We start from the raw sequence: 24,834 nt of genomic DNA on the forward strand, positions 1-24,834 counted from the left end.
ACTTTGGATGGCCTTGAAGCTAAAGAGAATTTTTAAAAAAATATTTTGAGGGCTACATCGTTTATTTGTCATTTGTGCACTAAATAATAGTGGGTTTTTTAAAAAAAATATTCTTTTTGTGTTGTTTGATTGCAGGATTGCCTCCTAAAGGATTATTTATTAAAATATTTTTACTATGACTTTTCCTTTGTAAGCTCAAGGCAGCTTACAATTCCAAATTTAAAAACCTAAAAAGTATAATACAATCCCGTCCTCCACAGATGCTTGTGGCTCAAATATTAGTAAAAACTTGAGGATGTAAAACAGCTTCATATCGCCTTGCAGCTTCTGAGAGTGGTCTCTCCACCTCCTTGGAGAGTTTGTTCCGCAAGGGGGGAGCCACTTCTGAAAAAGGCTAGGCTCTAGTAGATTCCAAGCGATCAGTCTTAACAGGTGAGCCAGAGCATAGTGTAGTGGTTAAAGTGTTGCACTAAGATCTGGGAGGGCCAGGTTTGAATCCCCACTCTGCCATGAAAGCTGGCTGGGTGACCTTGGGCTAGTTACACGCTCTCAAGCTAACCTACTTCACAGGTTTACTTATGAGGATAAAATGGAGAAGTAGGGTGTAAGCCTCTGTGAGCCTCGCCAGTGAGGGCGTCTGGGCCAGAGGGGGGCGCTGCGGCCAGGGTTGCCTTCCTGCCCGGCTGGAGGGCCCTGGGGGGGTTCCCTTTAAGGCCTCGGAGGGTGGAGGAGCCCCTCCGACTCTCCGCAGCTGGCCTTCAAAAAGGGGAGGGGGGTTAGCCTCACCCTTGTCCCTCTCCCTCTAATTCCCCCTGTCCCCCCACTTCTGCTCTCCCCCCCTTCGTATCCCCATGCAATCCCACTCCGCGTCTCTATTCTCTCCTTCTTTCCCTATCACTTAGTATTCCCTCTGCTCGCTTTCCCTGTCATTTCTCTCTCTCTGCTTCACCACCCTGCGTGCTCCCGTTTCCTCCCTTTTATCCTCCCCTCTCCTCCCGCTCTCCCGCCTTTCCCTCCCCGCTGCTCCTATCCCCATCGTTCTCCCTCCCCCCTCCTCTAATGGGCAGCCCTTCTGGCCGTCCAGAGGACTGCCGTGCGGGCCGCGCTCATCAGTGCCCCGCCCCAACTCCGCCACGTCCGGGTGCAACACGGGGCTGGCTGGCCCCGCTCAAGGGTGGCGTCCCATCCATCGGCCACGGGCCTCGCCTCTTGGGCTGGGCCGGGCGTCGGCCCGCCGCATGTTGGGGCGGGTAGGTGCTTCCTTGCTTGGCGCTGTGGCTCCTCCTGCTGCTGGCGGCGGCGTTGCAGTGCCGGCAAGGTCCAGTGCCCATCCTGCTGCTTTGAGCCTCTGGGGCTCAGCCCTGGCCTCGTCTCGGCCGCTGTTGTCGTGGGGGGGAGGTGTCATGGGGAGTCTTTCCACACGCTGCCGCGGCTGCCTCCTCTGTCTGGGTCCCACTGGCGGACCTCATCGGGGCGTGGGGGGGCTTCTGCGCCCGGACAGCCTCTTTTGGGTCCCTGTCAGGAATTAAATTGGGGTATAAGTAAATAGGGACAATAAGTGAGAGGCAATAAGAAGGTGGCAGTTAGAGGACTGTACTTGGAACACATATGAGGTGAGAAGATCCTTCAGGCATGTGGGTCCTACGTCATGAAGAGCTTTAAAGGCCAAAGCTAGCATGTTAAATTGAACTCAGTTTCTGGCAGCCCGTGTAGCTGTTTTAAAATAGGAAAGATGTATTCCTCTCATCTCTGTGTGTAAAGCGCTGTGAAGCCTCAGCAAACTCACGGCAACCTCGTAGGGTTTCCAGGGCATGAGATGGTGATTTGCCATTGCCTGTCTATGTGGAGCTACCCTGGACTCCTGCTGTGGTCTGTATTCTTGGTGTTTGGGGGGGCAATCAGTAGGAGGACTTCTAGTGTCCCTTCCCCACTGGCAGACCTGGTTTTTGGCCACTGTGTGACACAGAGTGTTGGACTGGATGGGCCATTGGCCTGATCCAACATGGCTTCTCTTCTGTTCTCCCATCCAAGCACTAAGCAGCGCTGTTCCTGCTTAGCTGGAGCTGACTAGTTTGGACTATTTGGGGCCATCTAGGTCAGGGTGATCCTATCATCTACCCCTCACAAGAATCAATCTGAACAAATTGTTTCTGGGCTGTCTTCAAGGGAAGTCGCACGTACAGTGTGTTGAAGTAGTCCAACAGTAAGGTTACAAAAGCACGGGTTAGCATAGATAGGTTATCTGAGTCTAAGAAAGGTGAGATGTGTCAAACTAGATACAGTTGATAAGAAGTACTCTGGCCTACCCTACCAACCTGCTTCTCAAAGAGCAAAGCTAGTTCCAGGAGTACCCCAAGATCGTAAATTGCTGTGAAAATGCCATGTTCAGTCCGTCCACCACAAATGGCCCCTTCCCTCCAATGCATTAGCCTTCTTGACCAGCATTGCTTCTGTCATGCCTGGATTCAGCTTCTATTTACTCTGTAATAAGCTACCAGATCATGGCCTCGTGTCAGATCTCCGTGAAATGCTGTACCTCCACGGGCCTCTTTTCCTCTTCAAGACTTAAATATCACCCTTCCCCCTCAAATTGCTTTCCTATTTCCTCACTGTTTTCTTAGTTAGCTCTGTTAGTTACCTGTGTGTGTTTTCTGTACACTTGCCTTTTATTTCTCTGTTAATAAAAGAAACACCTGCCTATTTGAGAGTTCTCTAAGGGATCGATCTTGGTATATATAGGTGGAGATTTCCCAGTTACCCCCTCTTGCTGCATCTCCTTCAATGCTAATTTCCCCAAATCACAAGGAGACCCCCCATTAGGGTAACAGTTGTGCATGCTGTTTCTTTTCCTGTTTATTCTTAGCAAACTGTAATTTGCATGTAATTGAGCTGACTTAGCTATACATGCCATTTTTCTCCCAGTTGTTGCGCTGTGCTGTTAAATAGAGAGATTATCCTGAACAGGAATGTTTTGTCAACTGATCTTTTAATCCAGGCTTTTTTTTTGCTGATTGCAGTCTTCACCATGCAGATAGGTCTTGACAAATACGCGCACACAGAAGTGACTTCATAGGAATGATAGGCAGAGCTCAGTCTGTGCTGTGGAACCATTGAGGCAGGGAGGCCTCTAGGCGCTTATGGGTACGAACGACATCTGAGCATGCCAGGACCCGTTGGAGCAATTTGGTCTTCAAAATAACAAAAGTCCAGACATTGGAACTGGTTCCATGTCACTTGAGTGTGCTTGTTTTCAGTGGAGCTACCAGCCTATTTTGCTTTTAGAAGTCAGGTGTGTTGGTAGAAGGAACAGGACTTTCTCAATTGTGATGCCCAAATCTGGAAGCCTTCCTGCAGCTGAGCCCTTCAGCCTCAAAGTACGCGCTGAAGGCCAGGCTTTTGCAGTTTTCCCCCTTTCTTTGTCCTTCTCTTGTAGATCGTTTCTGGCTTTGTATGCCCCACTGATTTTAAGATTTCTATAGATTTACACCCTAATACGTGCAAGGCAACTAACATCTAATTCTGTTTCAAAATTACTGCATCATTAAAAGCATATCAAGGTAAACATCATCATCATCAATAACAACAACAATCATTCGATTTGTAGTCCGCTGTCCCCACAATACAGTATACAATATAGACAAAACTGGTGGGGAGCCCTTTGGGGGGGGGGAGTTGAGGGGGACTACACTTGAGAATGCTCTCGGCCTAATAGAGGAGTTTTGCACCAGTGTGGGCAGATAGCCCAGCTCCCACAGGGTTTTGCACAGTGAACGGTGTCTTTATTTTACTTTGTGTATGTCTTTTTCATGCTATTTTTACTATTTGCTAGTATTGCTCTGCTGTAATTGTTTAAGATTCTGCCGCTTCTGTGGGTTCCTTTACCGAATGACTGACTGCTGTTTTGGCATTTGGGTAATGTCCTTCTGTTGAAGAGCTTTGTTTTGTTGTTCTTGATTCCTAATGTTCCTGATTCCGCACACGTTGGATAATGCACATTCAATGCACATTATCAATAGTTTAAGGTGGATTTTTTGTTCCACACACAAAAAAATCTGTTCCAAATAATTTATAAAGAGGATTTGGAAGTACATTATCCAACGTGTGCGGAATCACTAATTGATTGGGATTGGTTTATATTATCTAAGCTGTCCTAGGAACATTTTAGTTAACTTTAGTTTATTTATGCCCCTTTTCTCTGCACTGGGGACCCAACGTGCTAGCCAGCATTGTTCTTCTTGTCCTGTTTATACTTACAACAACAACCCTGTGAGGTAGGTTGATTGGCCAAGGTCACATAGCAGAGCAAGGATTTGAACCTGGTTCTCCTAGTCCAATGACTACCGCACCGGCTCTGCAGAGAAGAGTTATATCTTCAAGCATTATTTAAACAGTTGTAAGGGAGAGGTCAGGATGGGCAGCGAGTTCCAGAGAAAAGGAGCATCCAGAGGAAATGTTAAAGGCATAAAATAGAAGTAGCAACTCGAGACTTAACTATGCAGAAGCTATTGGTCGAGAACCACGAAAGAGAACGAAAAGCGATAAGACAGGGCCAAAACATTAAAACCAGGAAACAGTGCATTGAAGTAAGGGAAGTAAGGGAAGAGAGTATAATACATGAGATGTGAACAAAATGAGATGCAGGGAGGAAAGAGAGAAGCTGGGAGGAGGGCAAATCTAGAAGAGGGTCACTGTAATAGGCTGAGATTTTCTTTGCAGTTGAAGCAAACCGCAAACAATATTTTAGCAGCATCTAAAAATTTGGAAAAGAGTTTTTGCAACAGTTTGAATAAAAGTAGAGAGAAGTGAGAGAATATCATGATTCTGTTCTTGAAGAGAGAGAAGAATACTTGGGACTTGGGTTGCAAACAACCTGGAGAAAAAATGTCCAGCCTCTTTAAACAGAACCTTACCGGAATGTTATTTACCTGTGGTGCTATTTACTTCTTAGCTCTGAAAAATTCCAGTAACCCATTTCCACACAAGTTTGTTCCAGTTTCAATGTGTACAATAGGAGACCTTTTTCTTGTGGAGGCGTGCTTGCATGGACCAAAGCTGGAAAATCGTTTTAGTTGGGTAGTCGGTTTGCAGTAAAACAGTAGGATTTGAGTCCAGTGGCACCTTAGAGACCAACAAGATTTTCAGGATATGAGCTTTTGAGAGAGAGCTCCCTTCTTCAGATATCTGCACCCGAAGAAGGGCGCTCTGACTCTCAAAAGCTCATACCGTGGAAATCTTGTTGGTCTCTAAGGTGCCGTTGGACTCCGATCCTGCTGGAAAATGTGTCATTCACACAAAATGGCAGACTTATGTATGATAATGTGTAGCACACAGTCCCCAAGTCTTCAAGGCAGGAGTGCCGAAATCATGACGATTGAAAAGGGCTTCATTAAACTTATGTCAGTTTGCATGAACAGAGTATTATTACATTCACAATGTATATTTTCCCTTTCTCCGTCCCCCTCCTCAAGATCCTCCATCATCGGGTGACGATGAAGATGACGACGATGAGGCTGAAGATGGAGGTAAATGCCTTGGGTTTGGGATATGCCTGCGGTTGACCCTCAACAATGTTTGTAAGAATTGAATCCTGGATTTAATGCTCAGGATTTGTACTGACACAGACTTTTTAAAAAAGTGTAGATTATTACTTTAAACTTTTAGAATGCTGTGGGTTGAATGGGTTAGGGGTTTTTTTTTGGCTAACATTGTGTTGTAATATAATGCAGGCAGTGTTGAAAAACATTTCTAATATTTTTGTGGGTCCTTTTTGTGAAAATGTTAGCTTGGAGTTTTCTTCAGAGGAGCATGAGAGACCTATTTCTGACCTTTTCCCACTTGACCTACAACAGAGATGAAGTGATCATTTGTCTTTGTGATAAAGACAAGTGGGGGGGGGGGGGAGAAGGGGGGAGGCTGACAGGATGTTGATACTTCGTAAAACTTTTTGAGGCACAAAGGAAGAGGACCCATGCTCTCTTGATTTACAAATTACTCATAGTGATAGGGTGTTATATCTGATGCCACATTGAATATTTATTTATTTGCTTTGCTTTGCTTTGTACCCCGCCCTCCCCACAAATGGGCTCAGGGTGGCTCACAACATCCATAAAATACTATAAGTTATAAACTATAAAAACAGTCATTAAAACAGTCATTAAAATAGTTCAGGCACCTTATGCACAGGCTACTTTAGATAATAGTAAAAAAACTGCATATACGCCATAGCATATAGGCAGCACACATGGCCGAGGGCAATCACAGAAGAGGAGGTGGTCTTAGGTGGAATAAGAGGGGACAGCCGCTGGTCCTCAACCAAAGGCCCGGCGGAACATCTCCATTTTACAGGCCCTGTGGAAGTGCAGTAGGTCCCACAGGGCCTGAATCTCCAGCAGGAGGGCGTTCTACCAGGCCGGGGCCAGGGCAGAAAAAGCCCTGGCCCTGGTTGCGGCCAGACGGATGTCCCTTGGGCTGGGGACCACCAGGATACCTGGATACCTGAACCGGTAACCTGATTTGGGGTAAAGAGATGCTGTCCTTGTGATTTGTCAAACTACTGTCTGTTCATTCTTATTTGCAAGAGCCTGTACCTCAGGGATACTCACTCTCTGGCACGGGAGTCACAAGTGTTAACATGCCACAGCTTTTCTTGACCACCATTCCCTAATATGGCACTTGCTGTGTGTAACATGAAAGTGTGTGCGGAGGGGGCATTGCCCAGCAGTGGTTGTGGTTGGTAAATGGTTCCTGAATCAGCACTGCCACTGGGCCTGGAGCTGTAAGCCTACCTGAACTGTGGGCCTTGTGCTGGGGATGGAATTAAAAGAGGCATTTCCTGATCTCCAAGCATTTCCCCTCACTCCAGATACATACAGGCTGGATAAGATTCAATAGTAATGAAGAAAGACAGCTCTACATGTGCAGAGGTACTTGGTAAATTAACAGGGTTGGGCTTATAGTTATGTATTTTATATTAATGCTTCTGTCTTAATACACAAACACTAATATCAGGGCTTTTTTTCAGCAGGAACGCGGGGAAATGAAGTTCCGGAACCTCTTGAAAATGGCCAGTGGCCCCGCCCCCTGATCTCCAGAGAGAGGGGAGTTGAGATTGCCCTCCGTGCCGCTCCAGCAGCGTGGAGGGCAATCTCAGCTCCCCTCTGTCTGGAGATCAGGGGGCGGGGCCACCAGCTATGTGACCATTTTCTCCGAGGGCAACCCACGGAGTTCCACCACCTCTTTCCCCAGAAAAAAAGCCCTGACTAATACATTAAATATTAGTGTTTGTGTTCAGCGGGATTCATGGCTTACAGTAGTCTTTTGGTTGGTGGGAACTGTGGATGTTGTTGTTCACGGGCCAGAGTGAGTGTAACTACTGTAATGAATAAGTGCAAAGTTGCCACATGATCGACCTTCCACACCTTCATGGAGCACTAATCTGTAATTAGGTCAGGTCCTGTAGGTGCAACTTTGGGTCAGATGCTTATCCTGTCATTTTAGATAGTCTTCTTGCGGGACCTTGTCACCATTCCAGTTCTTCTAGACATACTCCTGATCCTAATTCTGAGAAATAGAGTTTTGGTCTCTTACCTCTGTGTTCTAGTTGGCTATGGGAGGGCATCTTGACCTCTCCTTGTTAATTGCCTGGAGAGTTTAGGGCCATGATTTGCTTTCTGCTGTGTTGGCAAAAGTCTTGTTGCCCCCCACCCCTGGTCATTCTTTCTGGCTTCCAGTTGCTTGTTCTCTAACCTGGGTTTCCTGTTGCCACGTTTATCCATGTTAGCCAGGCAGCTCATTTGGAGTTTTTTTTTAACCTTTCGGGAAGGTGGGGGGCGTGGCGTCGTAGAGGAGAGGAATGGACGCATGTTGAGAGCGCTCCAATCCCCCCGAACCCAAATCTCGCCCTTACTCGCTACAACGAAGGAAAATTTGCAGGAAAATAATGTACACAAACTCCACTAAGAAAAAGAAAAACGATCCAAAGGCAGTTAAAAACTTACAGACGTTTTTCGCGGCTTCAGGAGGATCGGTGGAGACAGAACGCAGCGGCGTGGAGAGAAACAAAATGGCGGAACTCGCTGCAAACGACGATGTGAGAAAGGTAATTGCTACAGAAAAATACCTAGATCCCCAACTCGAAAAACTACGACAAGACATTGTAGACCAAATGGCTAAACTTATTAACCCTATCACTGCACAACTCATGGACATAAAACGTGACTTACAAACAACTAATCAAAAAGCTGAAAAAGCTCTGGACGTGAGTGTGCAGGCTCAGCAAAACGTCACAGACATGCAAAGAATAATTACGGAGCAGCAAGACAGACTAACAAAGCTAGAAATCAATGCCAGGCAAAATCATGTTAAGATACGAGGAATAGACGAACAGTATACACACAATATAGATCTCATAAGCTTCATTGCTAACTGGCTAGCTAAACAACTAAGGCTTGAGGAAGGAGTCTTCCCCTACATCACAACAGCCTACCGAGTGGGACCTTTTCAACAAAACAAAAACAAAGAACGCCCGAGAGATATAATCATAGAGGTACCCGACCAGAGGACAAGAAAGAAGATAATGGAAGAAGCTAGAGCAAGGGGATCACTTAAATGCGAAGGCAAACATATATATATTTTTGCTGATCTCCCAAAAGAAGTGCTTGCTAAAAGAAGGGAACTTAAACCAATCTCTGAGACCCTGCAAAAAGCGAACATGAGATACAAATGGCAGGATCAAAGCAAACTTATGGTCATCCATCATGGCAAAAGATATATTGCAACTGATATCGATACGGGACTAGAGCTATTGAATGCAGTCGGGTTAGAAACACCAATGGAGATGAGCAAACAAAATCAGAAAAGAAAATCTTCAGACTTACTATCTCCTCAGAAAGGGAGTAAGATCCCCATCAGAGACACTTAAATCTTCTTATTTTTACCACACCACAAACTGGTAAAACTGGATAAATATACTTCGGTTTGACTGTTTATCAAGTTGTAGTACTTGAAAATAGAGATGTAACTATAGAGGTTTTGGGGAAGGGGGGAAGGGCTTTCAACATAGCTCACGTGGGTTTTTTTTTTAGCTCTCATAAGTGGAAGGGGAGTGAGATAGACTTCCACAACTGGTGAGTGAAGGTAACTCAGCAGTTTGAGAGAGCTAAACTTGAACACTTTATTACAGTAGCATAGAATACTAATAATATCCAAGTGGAATTTACAGCTTACTAAGACACAAAGGTGGTTGAGGGGAGGGAGGGAGGGTGGTAAGGGGAAGGTACAGGGACAGTTAGTTAGTTATATAAGCTCAGTAAATAGTAACACAAAATTTTGGGAAAAAACCTGATAGTAAGGGAGGGAGGAAAAAAAAAAAAGGAAAGAAAAAGGATATTAAAAAATAATAAAAATAATAATAAAAAAATACAATAAAATAATTAAAAATCTCAAAAAAATTGTTATATATATATTATTACTATAATCTATAAGTATAAAAAAGGGAAGGGGAGGGTAAGAAAAAGGAAGAGGGTTAGGGAGAGCATAGGGAGTGGGAGGGGAATAGGAAAATAATAGGAGTAGTTTACAGTTCGTAACAAAGACTAAATATCATAGAAAGAAAATATATATATATATATATATATACAGGAAAAGGAAAGAGAGGGGAAAGAACAATAATACAGAGTACAAACATAGGAAGAAGTCAATTCAACATAAGGAGTTAGAGGGGTATAACTGGTAAACACTTGACTGGATTGAATTCTAAGGAATCAGGGAAGGTTTATCGTGCAGAAAATAAGAGAAATCTTGCAACTTTAATTTCTATATATCGACCCAAAGAGAGTAATTTAAATATAGACATTAAGAAATAACATAGTAAATAAGATTATTGTGATATTAAAACAACTATATTGATAGTTATATTGTTATACCTAGTTGAGAACTATAAGCAGAAGTTACAAGATTGGAATACTGTTTGTTTGATAAGTCTGATGTTATAACCATACAATTCACTCAAAAAAAAAAAGAAAGAAAGAAAGAAAGAAACAGTGAACCAGATACTATCATTTTTTTTTCTTTCTCTTGCTGTCTCTTAATCAAAAGTGCTGGTATAGAGATGAACAATCGCATATAGTTGTAAGGATTCAATTTAGACTAGGATTGTATATTAATCAACAGTTAAGATATATAGTGAATTCGGAATATATACAGGTGGAGAAAAAGGAAAAAAAAAAAGAAAGGCACAAGTAATTGTTATAATCAAAACAGACAATGAGCTCTAAAATCAAAGTTTTAACTTTCAATGTTAGAGGATTAGGTAATCCAATCAAAAGAAAGAGAGTGATGTCGAACTTAGCCCAAACCAGACCTCAAATTATATTTCTGCAGGAAACCCATCTACGACATAATAATACAGATTCGCTAAAAGCTAGGTGGCTGCAAACCCAGTATCATGCAACTGGAAACTCCAAATCAAGAGGAGTAGCCATCCTAATTGCAAAGGACCTACAATTTCAACAAACAAAAACACTTAAGGATAAAAAAGGCAGATTTATCTTCGTTAAAGGGAAAGTAGGGGAGCACACGCTCACACTAGCCTCAGTATATGCTCCAAACGCAAACCAATTAGAATTTATAGAGGAAGTAATACAAAAATTGATTTCATTTCAGGAAGGATATTTGATAATTGGAGGAGACCTAAATTACATAATAAATCATCAACTGGACAAATCAAATTTTAACAAAGTACACACAACAAAAAAAACCAAAATAACAAAACTAGCAGCTATACTACAGAAATACCACTTAATTGACACATGGAGACATTATCACGAGGGAGAAAAGGATTACACATACTTCTCACAAAGACACAACACATACACAAGAATTGATTATCTTCTCAGCTCTAATGACATAATTGATAAAATAGAGAAAACAGAAATAGGAAGTAACACAATCTCAGACCATGCTTGGGTATCCATGACACTTAATCTCGGTGCTAAAACACAAAGCAGTACTCAATGGCGCTTACCGAAACATTTATTATACAATCAATATGCAATTAAAGAAGTTGGCAAAATAATTGAAACAGCTATTACAGACAACTTCTCAAAAGAAATTGGGATACACATATTTTGGGATACGATAAAAACAGTGACCAGAGGACATTTAATAGCCCTTACTGCTAAAATCAACAAAGAAAAATTGAAACAAAAACGTGAATTAATAAGCAATATAAAAGCACTAGAAAATAAACATAAATTAACAGGCAGCAAAAAAATATACAGGGATCTCTTAACACAAAGGAAAATATTAGAAACCTTGGAAAGTCATACGATATACAAAAATCTGATTGCTATCAAACAGTCACATTGGACCAATACACCTAAAACTTTACGCATTCTGGCAAATAAAGTAAAACAAAAGAGAATACAAAACACAGTCAACAGAATTCATAACAGTAAAAATATAATGCAGTACAAACCGGAATCAATCCTTAAAGTCTTTAAAGACTTTTACACTCAACTATACTCATCAAAAAATCCGGACCAAACTAAAATATCCCACTTTTTAAATTCACTAAAACACTTCAAGAAATTAGAGGAAAAACACCGAACATTCCTAGAAAAACCCATCACTATCCAAGAAACAATGGATGCAATAAAAGCAGCTAAAAATAATAAAGCCACAGGGCCGGACGGATACCCGGCAGAATTTTATAAAAAGTTTACGAGCTTGTTAGCAACACATCTAACTGATTTAGCCAACTCGATTCTGGAAAAGGGGGTAATGCCACCCACATGGGAGAGAGCCGACATCATAGTGATCCATAAACAGGGAAAAGATCCCCTAAAAGCAGCATCCTACCGTCCTATTTCATTACTCAACCACGATTATAAAATTTTTGCTTCTATTATGGTAAATCGACTAAATACATTCATTTCTAACTACATTCATACAGACCAATCAGGATTTATACCAAAAAGAGACATTACAGATAACATTTATAAATCATTAAACTTAATAGACCATTGCACCCAAAACAATACGGAAGCCATCTTTTTATCACTAGATGTCGAAAAAGCTTTCGATTCGGTAGAAATATCATACCTACTAAAAACACTGAGGCATATGGAATTTGGAGAAAAATTCTTAAACACAATTGAAGCTATATACCACCAACCTATAGCAAACATCAAAGTAAACGCTAAGTACTCAGAAAACATTTACGTTAAAAGAGGTACAAGACAAGGTTGCCCCCTATCCCCTCTTCTATTTGCAATCGCCCTAGAACCCTTTGCGACTGCCCTTAGAGAACACAAACAGATAAAGGGAATAAATGTTAACTCCACAGAATTTAAAATTAGCTTGTTTGCGGACGATATGATGATTTATTTGACCAAACCATTAAGTTCACTGTCCCATCTTTCATCTCTACTTACAAAATTTGGTGCAATATCAGGACTATTAATTAACCAAACAAAATCTTACTATCTTGCCATCAACACCCATAACAAAACGGTCCAACAAATTAGTACAATATATAGCTTTCAATGGTCCCCATCAAATCTTACATACCTAGGAGTTGAAATCACCCCCAACCTGAAAGACCTTATAAAATTGAATCACCTCAAATTGATAAATCAAATTAAATTAGATATTATCAAATGGAATAAATTAAAGCTCACGTGGTATGATAGATTTCATTTAATAAAAGCTTTTATATTACCAAAATTTATTTTTATGTTTAGAGCGATCCCTCTTACTATAAATAGATCACAAATAGCTCAATGGCAAATATTAATTAATAAATTTCTATGGCAAAACAAGCACCCGAGAATTGCATTCACTACTATGAGGAGGAAATCAGCAAACGGTGGTTTTAATTATCCAGATTTATACCTATATCAATCAGCGACAAGACTGGCTAACCTCTTGCAAATGACTTCAAATTCCCCTCAGCCAGATTGGGTTACGATCATACAACCATCTTCAAAATTCAGTGACATAACAGACACAATTTGGAACAAACCAAGTAATAGGCCACAAAGCATCAAAAAAAGCTTCCTGATACCATCTATCTTAAAGACATGGGACCAAATCAGGATCAAAATTGTTCCCAAAATATCTAGATTCTCTACCTTTCTAAATCAAGAATGGTTTCTACCAGAGTGGGATCGATCACTTATCCTATCATTACATCAAGCAAAAATAACTAGACTAGTTGACATATCCACAAAATCAGGTCTCCTAGAGAAAGTAGATATAGAGAATAAATTAGAACAAAAACTACATTGGTTTAATTACTTACAACTCTCACACATGGCAGAAAAAATAAGGCTAAGGAACATCATGAAAGAACCTCTGACAGAATTCGAACAATTTCTAGACTCACCAGTACAACAAAAAAAAGGCATGATAGCTAAACTATATAACCTTCTGCTAAACATCACTGAGAACAAGCAGCTAAGTTGTCAATCTAGTTGGGGTAAGGACTGTGCAATTGAACAGTCCCCAGAGATTTGGAAAAAAATATGGACATCTGGAATATTCACCTCGAAAGTCAACATAACTAAATTACAAACGTTTAAAGTGATTCACAGATGGTACCTAACACCCAAAAAATTAGCACACATATCAGCTAGATCATCCCCAAAATGTTGGAAAAATTGTGGCGGGGAGGGAACCTTCGCCCACTGTTGGTGGGAATGTAAAGGAATTAGACAATTTTGGGAAGAGATATTAATGAAAATTAAAGATATCACAAACCACGACCTCCCCTTTGACCCAAAAATGATTTTTTTAGACTTGTGGGAAAACTCACACGTCCCCAAAATCAGAAAGGAGCTCATTGCCTCTTTATTTGTAGCAGCTAAGAGTGCCATAGCGACAGTATGGAAATCAAAAAGACTACCAACAATCGAAAACTGGTTCTCTAAAGTTTGGAATCATTTTATTTTAGAAAAAGTAAGCAATGATATGCAAAATGCAGTACAACTCACAGAAAATACTAATTTTATTGAAAAGTGGCTCCCATTTCTGGAATACATAGAAAAGAATAATATGCAGCCCAACTCGAAAATACTACAAGTTGTAACAAACAATGGATACCTCTCCTTCTATTAAGCTGATAGTATAACTGTGTAATTACATGGAATTACTTTTTCTTTACGTTAATTATTAAGGATGTAAGTCTAACTGCGTATTGTATATTGGTTTTTGTTTCATTCAAATTTGAAATGTTGTTTGTTACTTGAAGGTTATTAGTTACATCTGATGTTACAATAAAAATTTAATAAAAAAAAAAAAAAAAAACCTTTCGGGAAGGTGATCTTCTAGTTTATGACTTTGTTCTGACTTTGGAGAAGGATCCTTCTCTTAAGGGCAGTGCGAGGGGAGAGAGAAATGGCTTCTCAGAGCCAAGCTACAAGTGACGCCTTACACAGGTTGGACACTTGTCAGCTTCCCTCAAGTTTTGATGGGAAATGTAGGCGTCCTGGTTTTACAGCTTGGCTCTCCATTACAGCTGCAAGACCAGGATGCCTACATTTCCCATCAAAACTTGAGGGAAGCTGACAAGTGTCCAACCTGTGTCAGGCGTCACTTGTAGCTTGGCTCTCAGTCATTTATGATACCCTCCTGTTAATAGCCTGAAAGACTTGAAAGCCAAGAGAACAGGAATCGCCATTTCCCCCTCCTTTTTAGTGTGCCAGAAAACAGTTCGTCCCTTTAAAACCTTCTTCCATAGCCAGCCCTACATAAGAGGGCCTTTCAGCCCATTTGGCTTGGCTCTGGTATTGCAGTTTTTCCTCCCTTTGGAAGGAGGATGGGTTGAACTATAAAAGCATCAGAATTCATAGTCTCAAGAGGAGACTGTTGTACGGTTTGTATGTTCTTAAGAATGCAAAAGAAGGGAAGCCTTTTCAAATGGAAAGGAGCTTGTTTGGGGCTGTTTTAGCCTTATTACAGCTGTGTGTGGATCATTTGTATGTGCACGGTTGCCTGACATTGCTGCTGTTAACGCTGCTCCCAACAGAGAAAGCGAGGTTTGACCAGGAAGTCATGGAATGATGGGTGTAAAAGAAACACGAAATAGAAATTCTGGCACCTTAGACTGTTTCACAGCTTTGAAAATAATTCCCTAAAATAATGCCCGTATATGGGCTCCCAATATTTGTTTAAATAGCCTGCTCCTGGACTATTTTAATGATTAAAAAAATATATATTATTGATTTTATGTTTTTGTGATTTTAATGTTTTTTAATGTTGTTAGCCCCCCTGAGCCCATCTGTGGGGAGGGCGGGGTATAAATCGAATCAAATAAATAAATAAAATAATAAATAAAACAACCAAATTGCCATTTAGTTTCCTGAACCTTGCACAAAACTGATTGAGGGGGAAAAAATCCAAAATAAATCGCTGATTTAGAATGTAATGTGTACGTTCTGAAAATGAAACCTATACCTGTCTCTTGAGTGGTGAAGAATAATGTATCATCAAAGAACACGAATGAGCTTTTAATAGAAAACAGGGATTCAATCCGTATTCCCCACTAGCGATTTTAAACTTTTACCTAGTTGGGTTCAAAGGTTTCATGAACCTGTGGAGTGAAGATAAACGAAGAATGTAAACATAGATGCCTAGTTTGCTTTCCCCCTTTTTATGGGCTAGAGTTCGTTGGAACACTTTAGACGAAGCAGTTAGGCAGCATCAAACAGATGGAATTGACGCTTCTGACCCTCGCATAGTTGTGCGCCTCCCCGCCCCCCCACATTGCCACTAAACCAGATTAGCAGGATCAGCTCATGTGCAGTGTATTGACGGAGGTAGCAAACCACCCTCCAATGCTTTGTCTTGTCCAGTAGGAAGGAACTTTCTTTGAAGTACTTTGTTGCATTCACATACTGGAGGACCTCTTAAGAATTGCTTGGGGTGGGGCGGGGACCCACCCCAGCCCCCACCCCAAGCAAGGAGTTGCTTGACCACCATGTTCTCTTGCTCCCTCTCTTTTCTGTTCTGACATCTTTTTGCCTTCCCTATTTCTTGGTTGCAAACTGCAGCCTTTTGTGGAAGCTGGAGACTGGACATCAGCATTCTGAGAGTCTGAGGCCCCTCCTATTGATCTTGCATAACTCTTCTGTGTAATATTCACAGAGATGACTTGAGAAACAGATTAGTTTTTCCTGAAAACAAGGAAGCCGCTCAGAATCAGGTTATATTTATGCATACAGGTCATTTGCTAAAATCATTTTGGCAGTAGTGATTTAGCAAGAAGGAAAAAAAGGGTGAAATAGGAGGGTCAAGATAACTATACAAAAGTGTTACAAAATTACATATATTTATTATAGAGTGTACAGATGCAGGGCCGGATCTAGAGTTGCCGGTGCCCAGGGCAACCCGAGTCCGGCCCCGTGGGCGTGCATGCTGTGTGCACGCTCCCGGTGCTGCATGATGACATCATTTCTGTGATGTCATCACGCAGGGCGGAGCGTGCCACCAGTTCGGCAAGCCGGCTGTCCCAGCGTACGGTGCGCTGCGGAGCTGGCGGTGGTAGCGCGGGCAGCTGGGGGGGAGGCCACCCGTGCCATTCACCTGCCCCGCTGAGGGGGTGGCCAGCTTGCCGCTCACTCCCTGTCCTGCAAGGCAGGCGAATGGCGCGAGTGGCCTCCCCCCCTCTGATCAGCTGCCTGCGCTGCCACTGGCGCAGCTGCCCCCAGCACCCCCTCGGCGGGCGGCAGCTGCCCCCAGCACCCCCTCTTTGGCGGCACCGGGAGCAGACTACCCCCACCCACCCCCTGTCGATCCAGCCCTGTACACATGTACATCAATTAAAATCTTAAACGCGTTTCGGCCCACTGAAGAAGGCCTTTAGGGGCCGAAACGCGTTTGGTCTATCTGGTTTTGGTAGTCCATCCATTATCTATGGGATATTTTAAATCTGAATGTACTTTATTGGTCACTGTATGAAATATTTTATTATTGTATGTATTTGTTATGCAGTCTGATCTCTAGACTTTTTCAATTTTTAATTGATGTACATGTGTCCGCTCCATAATAAATATATATATGATTTAGCAACAGCGACATCCAATAGATAGCTGACATGGTGTGTTTCTGCAACAGCTCTCTTTGTTTCATACCTACAGCTGCCCCTTACTGGACTCGGCAGGAAAGGATGGAACGGAAGCTTCTGGCCGTACCTGCTGCAAACACAGTTCGTTTTCGCTGCCCAGCTGCAGGCAATCCTTCTCCTTCAATACACTGGTTGAAAAATGGCAAAGAATTCAGAGGAGAACACCGCATTGGGGGCATCAAAGTAAGGCAAGCCTTAATGTTGGACCATTCTTTAATTTCTTGCTTCATTAACCTGTAGAACTGACACACCAAAGTCTTTACAAGAAGGCCTTTGTTCAAAGGAAAGCATGCATGCTTTGCTCATGGAAGGTCCCAGGTTAAGGCGAATTGCAGGTATAACCCATGCCTCCAAGAGAGAGAGAGAGAGAGAGAGAGAGAGAGAGAGAGAGAGAGAGAGAGAGAGGTGACCCCAGCCGTGGTGCATCCGCTTTTAAAGAAGCCTGCCCTGGACCTAGGAGATCTCCAATACCTATCAACTAATCTCAGCATTCCATTCTTGAGCATTCCATTTACTATCTTCAGAATTCAAAATGTTAATTTTTCCTGATTCTGTCATATATTGGATACACAATGGGTATTAATTGTAAGGGCAGCAAAATAGCTGTATTTTCAGTATCATTGTTACATTCTTAAGTTCAGTTTGCACATTTCTACTGATACTCTTTGGGAAGTTTTTTCATATTGTCAGAGTCTAACATGCAGCAACTGTGGTAGAATGGATCAGCTCAAGGGGTGCTTTTATTAGGGATAAAGATTTTTCTACATTGATTGTCTGGCTGCCTTAAATAGATATATTGCTATGGGGTCATCTTCTTTCCCCCATTCTGCAATCCCCGCCCAAGTGCATTATTTTATCTTTCTAGGAGTCTTTACGAGACTTTGCTGTTAGATTCTAATGTTATATTTTGTAATCTTACTGATAGACTGTAAAGGTAGAGCCCCATGGCGCAGAGTGGTAAGCTACAGTACTGCAGCCCAAGCTCTGCTCACGACCTGAGTTCGATCCTGGCGGAAGCCAGGTTCAGGTAGCCAGCTCAAGGTTGACTCAGCCTTCCATCCTTCCAAGATTGGTAAATTGAGTCCCCAGTTTCCTGGGGGTAAAGTGTAGATGACTGGGGAAGGCAATGGCAAACCACCCCGTAAAAAGTCTGCCAAGAAAATGTCGTGATGCAATGTCCCCCCATGGGTCAGTAATGACTCGGTGCTTGCACAGGGAGGAATACACGTGAGTCTGTTCACTTGCCAAGCAAGTGTCATTTGTCACTTGTAGTGCGACCCTATTCACTTGCCCTCCACTTGATCTTGTAGTGATCAAGTGGAGGGCAAGTGAACAAGGAGGAATGTTCACTTGCCCTCCACTCGATCATGTAGTGATCAAGTGGAGGGCAAGAGGAGGGCAAGTGAACAGGGAGGAATGCATGTGAGTCTGTTCACTTGCTGTTCAAGTGTCATTCATCACTTGTAGCTTGGCCCTGAGTCATTCCAAGCTTTAAACATCCAGTCTGGACGTTACTGTGGCATGTGTGGCTGAGGCCCTCAGATTTGTTTTCTGCAGGAAAGCCACCCCTGGTGTACTAGCCTGAGCTGGTGGAAGGTACCCTTGCTACTGCTGCCCTTCTCTCTTCCTGGACAGTGAGGAAGCCAGAAGTGGTCCAGAGTGGACCTGTCCGGAAGAGACGGACCCTCTGTTCCTGCATCCCACAGCACTTCTGCAGCATTTTGACCCTTCTTTGTGACCTGTATAGTGCTTCTTCCTTGATTTCGTTCATGTTCTCTTAGATTTTTGCTGCCACTAGAGGCTTTCATTTTAGTTCTCTCTCAGCTGGGCTTGCATTATAGGAAGGCTTAAGTTGGTAAAATGTCAGAAAGTCAGCATATGGGAGTGACTGTGTGGTAAGAAAGGAATCCTTTGTTTTAGATGAAACAGGTGTTTTATTTAACCAGAAACATTATTTATTTATTTCGTATGCATAATTTATTTCATATGCATAATGGTTTCAGAGTAATTTAAAGTGTTACTAGTTTCAGAATGCTTCATAACCTTGGTGATTTCAAAACAGGTACAGATCTTTAAACGTTTCTCCACAGACTCAGTCACAAAGACAGTTTTTCCACATAGTTGCCAATTAGGTGAAAACAATAAACAATCATGAAGACTTATTTCCCTCAGTTGCCACAAAGTCAAGTACGCAGGCTTCTTTCCTCTGCAGTTCACTAACACAATAACAATCTTCTTATCTGCATAGGTTTTCACACAGACTCAATGACTCTCTCCTGACTGACAGACTAAACCTTCCCTCTGCGTTTTAACTACAACTGCAGTTCAGTCTGCCCCCAGGGTACAGCTACCATCCAAACACAGCGTGTTTCACTCTTCCGTCCAGCCCCCCTCTTCTTTCTTTTGCAGTGCATATTCAAAATCCCACATTGATCAGCAGTCGCAAACTACACAAACTATTTATATGGTAGAACATTACAACTAGGGGTGTGCAGTAAAAAACCTAGCATTTGGATATCCAGGATACTATATATATATTTGGTATTCCCAATATTTGGGTCCAAAAATACTGGTAAGGTATTCGGATTTGGGCTTTATTTGGAATTCTGAATGTATTAACCTCCGTTTTCTATACGGGGGACTCTTTCAGGGAAGGGAGCTGGAGGAGCTATTTTTCAAGCAAACTACACCAAAATTACAGGGAATCTACTCCTGCCTGACCATTAAACCTCCCCTTCTCCAAGTTTCAAATCGATTAGGTGAAGGGGACCAGTTCTATGAGCCCCTAAAAGATGCCCCCTAGCCACTCTCCATTATTACCTATGGGGAAAAACGTTATCCAATGCTTTCTTCGGGACAAAGATAGAAACCTAAAAAACTGTCTTTGCCAAACACACAAGAACAACCACACTGGCCAAGCCTCCCGATGCAAACAGAACCAACGAAGCCCAACAGAACCAACATCAAACCAGAGAGTCCCAGCACTCAAACTGGCAAGTCATTAGTCACAAGGCAAGCAGCTAGCCAGACCTGGTAGTGGCATATCGAAAGCAAGCAATACTTATGCAGACACACTCACAGTAATAGTTCCTCCCCTCCCTCCTCCTATAGCCTGGGAAACCTGTAACAAGCTGCTGCAACCTTTAAAATGTGATTCTTGGATATTTCTGAATATATCCAGATAATTCGGGAATGTGAATACTGGTTTATCTAAATAAAGACAGATATAGCCATATATACCCAAATAACATTGAATAGATATTTTTCGGGTATATTTTTGAACAGGATATTCCACATCACACATTCCTAATTACAATTTCCATCTTGTCTTTATGAAGTTCCTTTTATTCACACCGTTATTCTTTTTACCATCCCTCCCCAAACATGTGTTCAGATTGACAAGGGGAATTAGCTTGAGTATTTATGCAGGGAGTTGAAACAGGGATCTTTTATCTAAAGAGGTGGGCTATGAGTAGCTATGAGGAGCGGGTTTCAGTAGGAAAAGGACAACAGAAACAGATCTAAAGGTTTAACAAGAGCTATGAAGTTTGAGGGATATGGTACAATAGTAGGAGTGGGGAACCTATCCTAAGCAAATATTATTACATTTCTTATTATTTATTTTTATTTATTTTATTGTATTTGTATTCTGCCCTCCCCGCGAGCAGGCTCAGGGTGGATAACAGCATTAAGGACATTTAAAACATTAAATATAAAACATTTAAAAGCATCATACAAAAATATCATAAAAAATAGCAGCACTCTTTTTCCTGATGGCGGCAATACAATTAATAACAAATAATGCAACAGTACAACTGAATATAGCAGCAGCTTAAGAACAGTGGTGGGCAGCTCTCATAGGGAGGGGGGTAGATGTTATATCCTCTAGCCAGCGGAGGCCCAGCCTCAACCATAAAGCCTGGTGGAACAACTCTGTCTTACAGGCCCGGTGGAAAGATAGTAGATCCTGCCGGGCCCTGGTCTTAAGAGACAGAGCGTTCCACCAGGTAGGAGCCAGGACTGAGAAAGCTCTGGCTCTAGTTGAAGCCAGGCAGGCCTCCTTAGAGTCAGGGACGGATAACAATTGCTTTCCTCCCGATCGGAGGGTCCTCTGGGGAATATACAGGGAGAGACGGTCCCTCAGGTATGCTGGCCCCAGTTGGCACAGGGCCTTATAGGTCAATACCAGGACCTTGAACCTGATCTGATACTCCACTGGCAACCAATGCAGTTCGCACAATATTGGTGTAATATGTGCCCTATTTGGTGCTTTCTTGGTGCCCAAGGATAGGCCCGCGTAGAATGAGTTACAGTAATCTAACCTAGAGCGAGTTACAGTAATCTAACCTATTACATTTCTAATCCGCACTTCCCACAAGTGAATACTAAATCAAAACAAATAACACTGTTCCTTATCCTAAGTGTATACTAATTCAAGGTACACGTGATTAGCACATTTCTTAACACCCAGAAAATATCAACCAGAGTTACTCCAGTTTGCTGCAAAATACCTTTGTTTAAGAGTAGTGAGGGCGATCGGATTTCCCCCTCTTTGTTCTTTTCTTGGGATGAGTGCTGCAAATCTGCATCATTGCGTAACTTTGGGGGGTTGTTTCCCTTTGCAGCTGCGGCACCAGCAGTGGAGCCTCGTCATGGAGAGCGTGGTTCCATCTGACCGAGGCAACTACACTTGTGTTGTGCAGAACAAATATGGCCGCATTCAGCATACTTATCAACTTGATGTTCTGGGTGAGTGCACTTTCCTCTCTGTTTGCTCTCGGTGATCAGTGTGCATTTAAGGTGGAGCAGGTTCATTTACACTGATCACTATCCCGTAAAGATATGCAGGAAAAGCCAGAAAATGTATGGATCCCGTCCCTTTAGTAAGTGGCCTTGGAAGGCAGTGGGCCAGACACTGTAGCAATCCAGCCAGGGCTGGAAACCCAGAAAAGGGAGATAGGTGGGACTTGTGAGGCCTGCTTGGGCTGCTTTAAGCCCAAATATGAGAGAGAGACAAGGATGATTCTCTTCTTAAGAGTCAAGAGATGGGGAAGGAGCAAGAGGGCAAAATCAAAGATGGTGGTGTGAGAGCTCAGGACTTGGGGGAGGGCTGGACTGGACTATGTCCTGTACTCCTTTCTTCTCCCATGGTGATGGTTATTCCCTGCACCTGCAGCCAGCCAGTCCAATCCTGATTATCTTGTATCTTTGCCCTCATTCTTTACTTTAAAGAAAAATCAAACCTTGGATTACTGGGGGCTGAAAATCAAGAAAAAATAAAGTGAGTAAACTAGTATTTACTCACAGATCTTATTTCTACAGTCATAGATCCCGAGGAGTTAGCCGTGTTAGTCTGTAGTTGCAAAATAGGAAAGAGTCCAGTAGCATCTTTAAGACTAACCAACTTTATTGTAGCATAAGCTTTCGAGAACCACAGCTCTCTTCGTCGGATGCCTGACGCATCTGACAAAGAGAGCAGTGGTTCTCGAAAGAATGATGCATCTGACAAAGAGAGCTGTGGTTCTCGAAAGCTTATGCTACGATAAAGTTTGTTAATCTTAAAGGTGCTACTGAACTCTTTACTATTTCTTCAGTGAATCCTAACTTCATGCTTTGGTATTTCCTTTCATAGAATTTACATTTTGGGGGGGAGTGCTCCCTACACAGAAGGCTGTCCCAGTTGGAAACTAGCTCCAGCCACTTATGGGATTGGAAAGCAGGCGTGTTAAAGTAGAAATGTTATCTGGTCAGAGTTCCAGAATTGTGTGATATCTTTCTCCTGTTACTATTCACCCTGCAGCATTCTTAAGTACACAGACACTACGTTTACTTGAAGGATGCCCTTCTCTTGTTATGGTATTTTATACCTCTTTTTAGCACTAATAAGTCTCTCTTGCTGGAGATTATACCACTCACAACTTCCCCTGTATTTACTTAATACCGGGTTCACGGTCCTCTTTAAGTGTGTGAGGCAAAGTGGATGCGCTTTTACTGAGTGTATCTAATTTGACACATTGAGTGATTCTGCACATGTTGGATAATGCACTTCCAATCCTCTTTATAGATCATTTGGAATGGATTTTTTGTGTGCGGAACAAAAAATCCACCTCAAACGATTGATAAAGTGCATTGAAAGTGCATTATCCAAGGTGTGCGGAATCAGCCATAGACAGGATTATGGAATCCTGTACCCCAGAGCATGTCACAAATAAATCCAGACCCTTTTTCTTTGGCTCCTCCAGAAAGTGTAGTGGGGAAATCTGGGCTGAGGACAACCCCGAAGTCTTATAGAACAAAACAAACAACTTTTATGAAGACAGTAAGTGCAGTAATGTTCAAAATTCTACAATCAAGACACTTACCATATATGGAACTAGAAATGCCAAATGTTCAAGCTGGATCCAGAAGAGGAAGAGGCACTAGAGATCATATTGCAAATTTACCATGGTTAATGGAGCACATCAGACAATTTCAGAAGAAAATCAGCCTGCGTTTTCGAGAGTATAGCAAAGCTTTTAATGGTGTGGATCATAAAAAGCTAGGGATGGTGTTAAAAGCAATGGAAGTGCTACAACATCTGATTGTGTTGATTTGCAACCTGTACCCTGAATAAGAGACTGCTGTTAGGACAGGTTATGGGGAACCAGAATGGTTTCCAATTAGCAAAAGTGTCAGTCAAGGATGTATCTTATCTCCCTGTCTGTTCAACCCATACGCAGAACATATAAGAAAAGCTGGAACATTAACAATTTCAGATATGCAGGTGACACTACATTACTGACAGAAAATAGTGAAGACTTGATCTGACTACTGATGAAGATTAAAGGAGAAAATTCCAAAGCAGGATTACAGCTGAACATCAAGAAGACAAAAGTAATGGCTATCGAGAAATTAAGGAGTTTTAAGGTTGTCAGTGAAGAAATTGAAATTGTTCATGTTTTTCTGTTCCTTGGCTCAATCATCAACCAAAAGGACGAGTGCAACCAAGAAATCAGAAGACGGTTGAGCCTTGGTCTAGGTTACCATGAGTTGGAAGCGACTTGATGGCACATGACATACACACAAGGGTGACTTGTAATTCCTTTCCACTCCAGCTTGTTAACTGACACAGTCCTAGAGTTAGAAGGTGCATTTACTTAAGAGAGCCAGAGTCCAGTAGCACCTATAAGAATAACAAAATTTGTGGTAGGGTCTGAGCTTTTGTGAGCCACAGCTCTGAAGAAGTGAGCTGTGGCTCACGAAAGCTCGTACCCTACCACACATTTTGTTAAGTCTTATAGGTGCTACTAGACTCTTGCTCTTTTCTGCTGCTACAGACAGAATCACACGGCTACCCATCTTGATCTGTCTTCATTTACTTAAGAGTTTACAGTGTTTATTCTTTCAGCGGCTTTTAATGTAACAACAGCAACTACACAGCTTGGCACTTTTTGCTCTTTTTATCTGGGAACAGCTGCTGTCTGAATGCATCGCTACACTCTCTACTTAGCCCAGGATACCTCCTATCGCTTCTTCCTCCAAAGTCCAACTGTCAGTTTCCTGTTGGCAGTTAAACTGTCCAGGCCCGCACCCCCTTTCTCTTCACTTGAGAGTTCCATTCACTTTTTGAATCTGGTTGGTCTGCTCTTACCATGGAGAACACGGGGCGGATCCTTCTTCTGTCCACCACGGGCAGTTTCTCATTCAGTTTTAGGGAAGAGTGAGCCTCC

The 24,834-nt window shown here is 42.3% G+C and overlaps 1 protein-coding gene across 7 annotated transcripts in view; it reads left to right on the top strand.

Annotated features, from left to right (window-relative positions):
* FGFR3 (fibroblast growth factor receptor 3) overlaps window positions 1-24,834 on the top strand; it is a 104,516-nt gene that overhangs the window by 45,483 nt on the left and 34,199 nt on the right. For all 7 annotated transcript variants that reach the window (XM_054982503.1, XM_054982504.1, XM_054982505.1 and 4 more), the window contains 3 exons: window positions 5,469-5,522; window positions 17,139-17,308; window positions 21,751-21,874. In XM_054982503.1, coding sequence (XP_054838478.1) covers window positions 5,469-5,522; window positions 17,139-17,308; window positions 21,751-21,874 — 348 coding nt within the window. The remainder of the gene's footprint in view (window positions 1-5,468; window positions 5,523-17,138; window positions 17,309-21,750; window positions 21,875-24,834) is intronic.

This window comes from Eublepharis macularius, chromosome 6, assembly GCF_028583425.1.
Source record: "Eublepharis macularius isolate TG4126 chromosome 6, MPM_Emac_v1.0, whole genome shotgun sequence".
NCBI lineage: Eukaryota > Metazoa > Chordata > Lepidosauria > Squamata > Eublepharidae > Eublepharis > Eublepharis macularius.